This window comes from Lactuca sativa, chromosome 8 (genome assembly GCF_002870075.4).
Source record: "Lactuca sativa cultivar Salinas chromosome 8, Lsat_Salinas_v11, whole genome shotgun sequence".
Classification (NCBI taxonomy): domain Eukaryota; kingdom Viridiplantae; phylum Streptophyta; class Magnoliopsida; order Asterales; family Asteraceae; genus Lactuca; species Lactuca sativa.
Window position 1 is genome coordinate 85,411,398 of NC_056630.2, and position 10,253 is coordinate 85,421,650.

At 32.8% G+C, this 10,253-nt stretch overlaps 2 protein-coding genes across 3 annotated transcripts; both read right to left on the reverse strand.

The window, feature by feature from the left end:
* Positions 1-556: 556 nt before the first annotated feature.
* LOC111913779 (uncharacterized) lies at positions 557-3,208 on the reverse strand. The gene is made up of 10 exons (XM_023909489.3): positions 2,954-3,208; positions 2,484-2,651; positions 2,206-2,386; positions 2,073-2,129; positions 1,902-1,972; positions 1,687-1,765; positions 1,527-1,586; positions 1,351-1,451; positions 1,215-1,275; positions 557-1,113 (listed from the first exon to the last, which is right to left on the reverse strand). The coding sequence occupies exons 1-10, from the start codon at positions 3,100-3,102 to the stop codon at positions 718-720; spliced, it is 1,323 nt and encodes a 440-aa protein (XP_023765257.1). The 5' UTR covers positions 3,103-3,208; the 3' UTR covers positions 557-717.
* Positions 3,209-6,549: 3,341 nt separating this feature from the next.
* On the reverse strand, positions 6,550-9,275 carry LOC111913780 (F-box/kelch-repeat protein SKIP30). 2 transcript variants are annotated; one of them, XM_023909491.3, is made up of 4 exons: positions 9,056-9,275; positions 8,929-8,980; positions 7,955-8,102; positions 6,550-7,726 (listed from the first exon to the last, which is right to left on the reverse strand). In XM_023909491.3, the coding sequence occupies exon 4, from the start codon at positions 7,696-7,698 to the stop codon at positions 6,667-6,669; it is 1,032 nt and encodes a 343-aa protein (XP_023765259.1). In that variant the 5' UTR covers positions 7,699-7,726; positions 7,955-8,102; positions 8,929-8,980; positions 9,056-9,275; the 3' UTR covers positions 6,550-6,666. The 2 variants fall into 2 exon arrangements, with proteins under 2 accessions (XP_023765259.1, XP_023765258.1); XM_023909490.3 differs by lacking the exon at positions 8,929-8,980.
* Between the last annotated feature and the right edge of the window lie 978 nt (positions 9,276-10,253).

Below are 10,253 nucleotides of genomic sequence, written 5' to 3' on the forward strand. Positions count from 1 at the left end.
CTCCCTCATTCGGATAATGCTATTATCTTTGCAATACAAAATGACAGGTACTGTATGAGATTTGATTACTATTACTACATTATTATTATTAGTATTTTGTAAATTTAAAGTTTTGATCATTTTCTCTAATTTTATAACTCCCATTTTCATGATTATGATGGAGTCTAACGTTGTAAACTTGTTTCTTATTTGCAACAGGTATTATTGCTTCTTGGTGCCTTTGACACTTCCTGTGCTTGTGTTTGCTGTATACCTGTACTGGCTTAGCATGAAAATGTTTAAGCATGCATGACCTCACATCTCCAATGATAATTAATGGTTATCATATACTGACATGCATTAGATCGAGACTAATGTTGATTAGACAAAATTACAATTTTTTTTATCCTACTAAAAAAAGGGGGGACAAAGATAAGAGTATTAATTTTTTTTTTATTTTTATTTTTTTTGTAATTTTAGTGTAATTTGGAGGTTTATATTTTGTTTTATTTGTTCAAATGTCGTCATTTGATCTTCAAAATGATTCCATGTATAACAATGTAGTCACCATACCCAATTTTCTAGTAGGATAAAACTAGGTTTCATATTTCTAACAGAACAAGTGTACAATTAGCCAAGTTCCAACCACAAATAATTCAAACAGACTTTTAAATTGGATAGTTTCTAAAGCAAATGACTTAAAACAAACATAAATTATCAAAAACATTAACTAATTCACTATCTCTTCCCCTTTCTGTCATTTCGCCCTCTTTTCCTAAACTCGCGTCTTTCAGACGAATACTGTTTCTTAATCAATAAATTGCGCATCGAGGCCTTAACAGCTTCAGCAGCTGCTGAGAAAACATCTTTATCAATACAAAGACTTCCCTGCAACTTTTCCAACACTTTTTCTCCACAGGGGACTTGTTTATCTTCCAATATTTTAATGTTGTCATCTTCTTCAACAGATCCTAAATTGCATTTGTTTAAACCAGAAATAACACGCACTCGAGCCAGTGATGATGAATCAAAACCAGGCAAATTTGAAACACCCATCACCATCCATAAGAAATCTGATGTTAATGAACTCCCTAAGCTTGTGGGTATGAAATCTTCTCCACTTATAGACACCACCTGTTTAAGAAATAAAAATGTACTTGCATATAACCTTTTATATGAAACACCTTAAGCTATACATTCATTTATCTATGACATTTGAGGCAGTAGTTGCTTACCCTTAAAACAGAAAGAGTTTTAGCAGAAAGGTTGCAACTCAACACCAATATTCCAGGCAACCTGTGCATTTTAGAATTAAAACATCAGAGTTTTCCTTTAAATGCATATTTTTGATGATCAAGAAGACATTTTTACCCTTGAACAGCTACAAAGATTGCTGAACCATCAGGCGTTGCACAGAGATCTGTAACTGCAAAATGATTGTTTTCTGTTCCATTTGTCTGTTGATGTCCCACCTATAAGCACCCAGTTATACGTTTAAAATATCATTTGTAATTTAATAAATCATTTGTAGAAGTAGAACAAGATACCTCTGATCCAACTTCACATGTATGAAGAAGCAATCCAGATGCAAAATCCCATAAGCGAACCTACACCACAAGAAAGAATGTCCGATTTATTAGAGTGATAAAAAAATCATATGGCAAATTTTTTTTTTTAAAAAAAAGTTAAGGTTCTAATATTTCTCACTGTTGAATCACCACTTCCAGAGACTAGATATCCCTGTGGGAATTCCTGATTGTAAACAAAGGCTAGACAGGAGACAAATCTGCCATAGAATATAGAAGAAGCATGAGAATGAGTGTAAAGTTAACAAAGACACATCAAGTCAAAGTTTAGAAACCATGTTCAACTTCATTATTATACCCTAGAAAAAAAAATGGCATTTCCAGTAACTCACTCACTCTGTATGGCCAAGGCAGTAACTTTGTATCTCATGAGCTCCATCTATAGGTTTCTTTGGGAGCATGGTGACCTGTCATTTAGAAAGAAAATAAGAAGATGCTTAAGAAAATAGTAATTGCTGCTGTATAATGATAATAATAATTTGGGTGTGAGAAGTTTATTATTATTACACGAATTTTGAAATCGCGATCAGCTGTAACAATGAAATTCCCATCTGGTGAAAACTCCTGGAAGGTTATAGATCTGTTAGTAATTGTTCATTGATCAATGTATGTTTGTTATCAAATATTATCAACCACTTACTAGACTAGTGATGATGCTACAATAGTGGGCAAGAAGTGGTGACCCCTTCTTCTGGACTGGTGTTTGATTTTCATGAAGTTCATCCAGCTCAACAACCCAAACAACTCCAAATTTATCAGCATAACAAACGAATTGTCCATTGTCACTAATGGCAACTGCACTCACTTTCTTCTCTGTTGGCCTTTTGAGTGTCAAAAGTCGATTAATATCAATAAAATCAAGTTTAAACCAACTTAAAAAAGCTATGGTGGTATGTTTCCAAGAAACGGAAAACTTACACAGAATACAGACAGCGCCATGAATCTGTGGACCAAATCTTAACTACTTTGTCATCCCCAGCAGACACGAACACTTTACCCTTTGCACCATAGCGAATTGCTCTGATAGATTCCTTATGATCACAAGCTTCACCTGACTCAGCCCCTAAAGTTATCGAGCAACCTTCTCTGTAAATCAGCAATATAAAAAATGTCAGGTTTATGTCAACTAAATTATACTGATTGTAGCCCAAAATCACTTTTAGCATTCTTTACTTATTTCAATTATATGTAGATTTTGTCGCAAAATTGCACGTTATCAACTTTTCAATTGCATTGTTTGTTATAAAGTGAATGACTTGAATCTCGTTAGCAATTTGTTCTCTTAAGGTTTGATATCCATTCGATATGAAGTCGACCGTTTAACATTCAAAGCTCTGATTTACTGCAGAGACGTGGAAACCAACTGATTGAGGAAATAGAAACTTTACCGGAGATTGAATACACGGAGCTCACAGCCAACGGCTACAGCAACGGAGTCCTGAGCAGGATGAACGGAGATGAGAGCCGGAGCAACTTCCACTTCCATGGCTTCTTTATTGTTGCCTTCCGAGGCAATCATAGAATCATCATCCTCCATTTCAGCTTGTCAAGGAGTTCTTCCCGAATCCTAGGGTTTAATGGCGGTTTTAAGTTTTGATATTATGTTCTGCATAATAGTAGTTCCATAGTCCCGCACTTCAAGTCTTCAACTTCCGTTCCAATTGTCTTTCACTTAAATGCCAATGGGCTTCAAGCCCAATAAAAAGCTTGAACAGTTTCAATTAAAATCCTTTTTACTACTTATATATTTTTAAAATACAATTTTAAAAATATGATAGTACTATTTTATATGATAGAAAAAATATTAAGATGCTATAATAAAATATATTGTTATTTCTTATCTTTAGTTTTTTATTTTTATTCGATAAACTAAATCATAATCTTGCCGAACTTATTTTGAACGTCTTTATGATTCCTGACATGTAATTTATTTTTCATCATTGTAGTTGAACCTTTAATAATCAATGATTTTATTGTTTGTAACATTATCCTATAAACTTCTTTCAAGTGGTGATATAAAAATTATTTAGAGAGGTAAAAAATTCAAATCTAAGAACACGTGAAACTCTTATGACAAGCTATACATGAAATATTACAAGTAAGAACATTCTCTTTAAAATCAAGGGAAATCTTCAGAAAAGTCTTAATACTTACGGAAAAGTTACACTTTAGTCCTAAGATTTTTTTTTGAACAAAAAAGTCCTGAAAACCGGCAAAAATTTGCAGTTTGACCCTTTTTGACCGGTTGAAACCGGTACCAAATTAATTTGGGACTATTTTGTAAACTAATCCAAAATATTGGGACTTTTTTTGTAAACAAAAAATATTAGGACTTTTCTGTAAACAAAAATATTAGGACTTTTCTACAAACACAACCCTTATTATTATTATTATTATTATTATTATTATTATTATTATTATTGTTGTTGTTGTTGTTGTTGTTGTTGTTATTATTATTAAAAATATAAATAAGAATACTATTTTTTGAACTTGTTATTTTTAATATTATTACTAATACATATAAATGCATTAAATGAAAAAAATAATAATATTAATGACATTGTTTAAAGGTGGAGGTGGAGGAGATGGTGATGTTTTTAGTATTGAAATCGTGAATGTCTCCTTGTATATTTTTACTTTGTATATGGTCATTTCATATTTTTTATTATTGTTTTCAATTCAGAATATTAATACTTAACAATTTGAAAGAAGTTGCATATTAATAGTTTAAGGTAATAGAGTTTCTCATTTTGTATATAAAATTGTTTAAGGTTGAAGAATTACTTTCCAAATCCAACAAATCCACTACAAACATCTACATAGGTAACTTATATTAAAATTCAAAAGTATTAATTACAATATTTTGTTTAACAAAAAGTAATATGAATAATTCAAAAGTATTAATCAAAATTCAAAAGTATTAATCCAAAAAACATGTCCTATTACTTTTTATTGAACAAGATATTGTAATTAATATTTTTGAATTTTGATATGGGCTACCTATGTAGATGTTTGTAGTGGATTTGTTGGATTTGGAAAATAATCCTTCTATTGTAAACATTTTTATATACAAAGTGAGAAATCCTTCTAACTTAAACTATTTATAAACAATTTTACAAATATGCAACTTCTTTTAAATTGTTAAGTATTATTATTTTTAATTGAAAACAGTAACAACAAATGTGAAATGGCCATATAAAAAGTAAAAATATACAAGCAAACATTCATGATTTCAATGCTAAAGGCATCAACATCTCCTCCATCCTTAAACAATGTCATTAATATTATTTTTTCATTTAAATGCATTTATATGTATTAGTAACAATATTAATAATAACAAGTTCAAAAAAAAGTATTCTTATTTATATTTTTAATAATAATAATAATAATAATAATAATAATAATGATGATGATGATGATGATGATGATGATGATGATGATGATGATGATAATAATAATAATAATAATAATAATAATAATAAGGGTTTTGTTTATAGAAAAGTCCTAATATTTTTGTTTACAGAAAAGTCATAATATTTTTTGTTTACTGAAAAATCCCAATATTTTGGATTAGTTTACGAAATAGTTCCAAATTAATTTGGTACCGGTTTCAACCGGTCAAAAAGAGTCAAACTGCAAATTTTTGCCGGTTTTCGGGACTTTTTCGTTCAAAAAAAAAATCTTAGGACTAAAGTGTAACTTTTCCATAAATATTGAGACTTTTATGAAGATTTCCCTAAAATCAATGTTAGAGTTGGGGTATTTAACTCTTATGACAAGTTATACATGAAATATACAACACTATTGTTCAATCACAATACAATTGTTATCTGTTTGTAATAATTATGATATATCGAGTTTGTCAAATATATAAATAGTATATGTATTGTCTGTATGACAAATAGATTAATGATGCATAATAACATCCAATATGTGTTTGTTAGGTATGTGTCATTTGTAATAATACAATAATGTAAAATACTAGAATAATATGTGTAATTGACTAACAGTTAGTCATTTAGTCATACGTCGTGATTGTAAAATAATGTTTATATAAGAATCATTGATCCCATGAAATACAATATAACAAAAAATTTTGAAATGAGTTTACTCTCAAATTTGTCTATTGAAGTTTCTAATTTTTAAATAGCAGATCACCTGCCCTAAACATATTATTCAAATAATATCATCCAACTATCCTAGAATTCGACAAGGAGACGGATATCATATAATTCGAAGATCACGATCAAATACCCTCTTATTTATCGACTTTTATTATTATTTTGAAAAGTTATTGTAATTTGAGAAAATTTTGCGAACCAAGAGAATACATCATTTTGAACTTTTTGAAGTTTCTTTTGTGTCGGTTCCACTAGATTTTCTATCGGCAAAGTCATTCTGACTTGTAGGTTCCTACCTCTTTGAATAAATGTTCAACATTTATTTATCGGTTTTGAGGTGGTCGGTCAAGTTTGGTCTCGTGTTCGCCGATAGGACCTTGTTTTTCTGAATTTTTATTCGATTAAAACCTGTTAACGTGTGTGGTTTCTCGGACCATGACTATTATGAAACATGCGGCTTTGGATGCTATTTGCATGATATGGGTTTTGTGGACGTCCCTTCATAAAAGTAAGATTAAAACCAATTGAGTTTTGTGGTTACAAAATCCTATTTTGGCTATTTGCATTCGCTAGCTTTTGGCAAGTTTCTATATAATTTAACAATTCCAAAAAAAACCTTATCCTATAAGTTTATAATCAAATAAAGGACCCATTTATCAAAAAAACACAATCTTTATTTTACAAAATATTCTTTTATTTTATTGTAGGCATATAACACAATTATTTTTAAAACATATTTCCATAATCGATGTGGCTGGAAACGCATTTAGAAAGGTTTTTTTTTCTTTGTCATACATAACATTCATAAATTATTTATTAAAAACACCATTTAAATAACTAGTTATCAGATTTGAAAAGCAAAATAACGTAAAACGAATATAACCCTTGTATCTAAAGCCATATCATATGATTTATTGACATAAATCCCGATAGATTTCACCAAAGTCAAACAAAACATAAACAAGAACAAAACACAACCCCTAAATCCTCAACTCAGCACACCCAAGAATCGTTCCCCGGCACCGAGTCATCGCCGCCGCCTGCCGCCACACAGGCCGCTCACTCCCAAGTGTCAAAACATCAACATCCGACATCTTCTTGATATCACAATTCCATCTTTCAGGTCCAATCACACCACCAATCACATAAACATCATCCCCAAAACCCATCATAGCAAACCCAATTCTTTTCTTGAATTCAGAAGCCGAAATCACTGCTTTACTAACCTCTTTCTCTTGCCTATATATAACCCCATGACTCATCACATACAACGAACCCTTAACCACCGCCATGGGACCCTGAACCCACGAATGCTCATGAACTGTCCACCCCTCCCTCCCCAACACCTGAACCGTGGTCAAACCCTTGTGAACCACATGCATCTGACCATCAATCACAAGCCCCGAACACGCGGAGTTATGAGTATGGTGGAGATCCGGAATCGACACCCAAACATCCTTTTCCGGGTTGTATATCTCCGCCATGGAGATCGATTTCCGGCAGGTTGTGAAACCTCCGGCCACCACGATCTTCCCATCTAAAACACAACACGCAAACATCGCACGTGGGACAATCATGGAAGCCCGTGGGGCCCACCGCCGGACGATCGGGTCATACGCCCAGACCTCGTTTGTTGCGAAACTCCCGTCTTGGTCGCCGGTCAACGGGTCAACGGCGTCACTGCCGCCACCCAGAACAAACAGCTTTCCGGCGGTGGAGACGACACCAAAGTGGGCCAGGTTGCGGACTCTCGAGGGCAATATCGGAAGTGTAAGCCAAATGTCGCGGTTTGGGTCGTAGAGTTGCCACATGTTTTCAGGGTCGAACGCGCATACGCATAAAAAGTCTTCCGTGGCTTTGACTTCTTTACGCGCTTTGTATAGCTCGGTGCTGTGGACCGCATCCCGCCATGCACGGGACACAAGTTCGAGTCTCGGGTGGAGGTAGAATGGGACCCGCGCAAGACACCTCAGCGCCACTGCATCAGGAAGACCTTCTATCAGAACTGCCATTATTTCAAACACTCAATAATCTTGTAACCTGGAAAGAACAAACCAAGAAGAAAAAATCAGTTTTTAACAGCAACGTAATTTCATTTATTTGTGTATTATAATTTATTTGTGAAAATTGCTTTGTATTTGGATGACATTGCTATAACTGGGTAGACTTTTACAATGTTGTAATAGGAAGAAATGATAAACAAAATCAATGAAGTAATATTTCTTGCATTTAACCCTTTGCATATATATAGGGGGAAAGGGGACTAACCTTAGAGTTCAAAAAGAAACTTAGCTTTGTCTTCACGTTCAAGAATCAAGATCCTGTGAGGTTGCAAGTGGCAACTTGTAGTCGTTAAATTTCAGTCTTCTAATCACAAATTCAAAAGGTGAAGGTAATGGTTTTTGTTATATTGCCCCTGAGAAATTTCAACAACAATTATGCATATGACATGCATCAAAGAAGAACAATTAAACAAAGATGTACCAAATATTTGAAAATAACAAAGGCCATATCAACAAGCCATGGTTTTTTCTCGCTACACATTCCAAACAAAATATAGAAAAGTGATATTACATAAAACACATCTCAAAGAAGATCATTTGTTTCTAGCTATGGAGGTTCCATGTAGTTTAGCTTCATACTTCTATGAAAACAAGGTTCATCAATTATCTAAAAGCTGGAAAATTTTAGAACTATGAGACCCTTATTAATCCAAAGTTATTGGCTACTAAATGTTTTTTAGTTAAGTAGAAGTTTATTATGTCCGTTAGCACCTTCTGCTTGGGGAATTACATGTAAACATACAGTACAAAGAGCAAAAAAGATCTATGTTAATTTTATTACTCCATTTGTCCCAAAACAAATGCATCAAATTTCACTTCTTGACGAAATTCCAGGCCAAATTATATGTGTTGCCCATTAATAATCATTAGATTAATTCAAGAACATCTATTTAATACAAAAGAATCCCCGTCTATTGTTATTATTGACGGGTATTTTATTTATTTTAAGCTTTGCAAGATTGGGGTAAATTGTGATACCGCCAAACCACATTAAGATCAATGTAAAAACCCAATCAAGACAAATTCGTGTGTGCAAGTTCAACGTTTGCAAATGCAATTAAAATCACAGAGCATCAAACGTTCAAATCATTAATCAATACCCCCCAAAAAATCAAGGAAATCAATCAACGCAAACGCTAAATTGAACAGCAATACCCCAAATTAATCAAATTCAAAAACCTGTTTCCGCGATTGCAACAGAGCAGATTATACGGCTGCTTCCGAATTCAGGCTACAACACGATATATCTTGGTCGAAAAAACAAGTAAAAATTATTCATAAAATCAAAGCGGTGCAGCAATTTTACCTTGAAACCCAGATTTGACCCCAAATTCCTCAATGATTCATCAAGAAATGGCTGCGAAGAAAGGGCAATTGCTGTTGTTGTTGTATGAAGAAGATATATGGAGGAAGGGCACGAAGAGAAGTGTTTGGTTAGTGTTACAGACGAGATGTTTAAGAATTCGATTCGTAGAAGAGAGACATAGGGTGAGAGAGAAAGATCGTGTGTGAAATGTAGAAAGAATTTTTTATAATAAACTGGAAAATTTTCTTATAAAATATCAAAAAGTATATTCCTTCACATGCTATACTAACGTTATTTGTGGTAAATTTTGCATTTTTGCACCCTAACCATTATAAAACAAATATAGTAGAAAATTGCAAAAATAACTTTGAAGTTGTTTGGAGCTAATTTGTAAGTTATAGTTCTTATTTATATAAAGATAGTATTTGAGGCATTATAACTGACATAAGTTATCTTATTTATCGATTTTTTTTAAAATTATTATGTTTGACAAGACAACGAGTACCTATAAGCTAGCTTTTTAAGATTGATAGGTGTGGACAACGTCCACTCCCTTTATGATGACATGACATCCAAAAAACATAGTGGTAACGGTTGGAACACAGCCCCACTCTTGTGTTATTAAATGTGATGTTATTAGATGTGGTGACGTGAACGAATGAATCTCTCTCTCTCTCTCTCTCTCTCTCTCTCTCTCTCTCTCTCTCTCTCTCTCTCTCTCTCCACCATGTTAAAACCTACAAATACAATTAGTTTTGAAATCATTAATTTATTTCATGCTTACAAAAATACTTTTGAGTCAATATTAGAAACCATTTCATTTTATGCCAATGGTGAATCAACATTAGAATCACTAATTACTCTCATAAAATCCATAGAACTTAAGAATCGTCATAAGGATCGATAATAAATGAATAATTAATCTTAATTTCATATAAAAACCTAAGTTTGAATCCAAAACTCGATCAACAATTAGTACAACTACTTCAAGCTTAGGTACAACTTCATCATCAACGCAGAGTTCCAAATCCCCACATTTGATCATTAAAGATGGAATCAACCATTCCATTGGTAGAATAGTGATACATTGATGTTCTAGAGTATGATGCAGGCATTAAAACTGTAACGCCTACAGAATCGGGCCAGTCAATTTAAAGATAATAAACGTTAAAATGACTTTTTGATAGAAGATTATTTA

What these genes read in the sequence shown, in the direction of transcription:
- LOC111913779 (XM_023909489.3), bottom strand. Translation starts at nt 3,102, where the DNA reads ATGGAGGATGATGATTCTATGATTGCCTCGGAAGGCAACAATAAAGAA. An exon ending in CATGTGAAGTTGGATCAGAG is followed by an intron (nt 1,452 to 1,526) that starts GTATCTTGTTCT and finishes GGGTGCTTATAG; the next exon opens with GTGGGACATCAACAGACAAA. An exon ending in AAACTCTTTCTGTTTTAAGG is followed by an intron (nt 1,114 to 1,214) that starts GTAAGCAACTAC and finishes TTTCTTAAACAG; the next exon opens with GTGGTGTCTATAAGTGGAGA.
- LOC111913780 (XM_023909490.3), bottom strand. Translation starts at nt 7,698, where the DNA reads ATGGCAGTTCTGATAGAAGGTCTTCCTGATGCAGTGGCGCTGAGGTGT.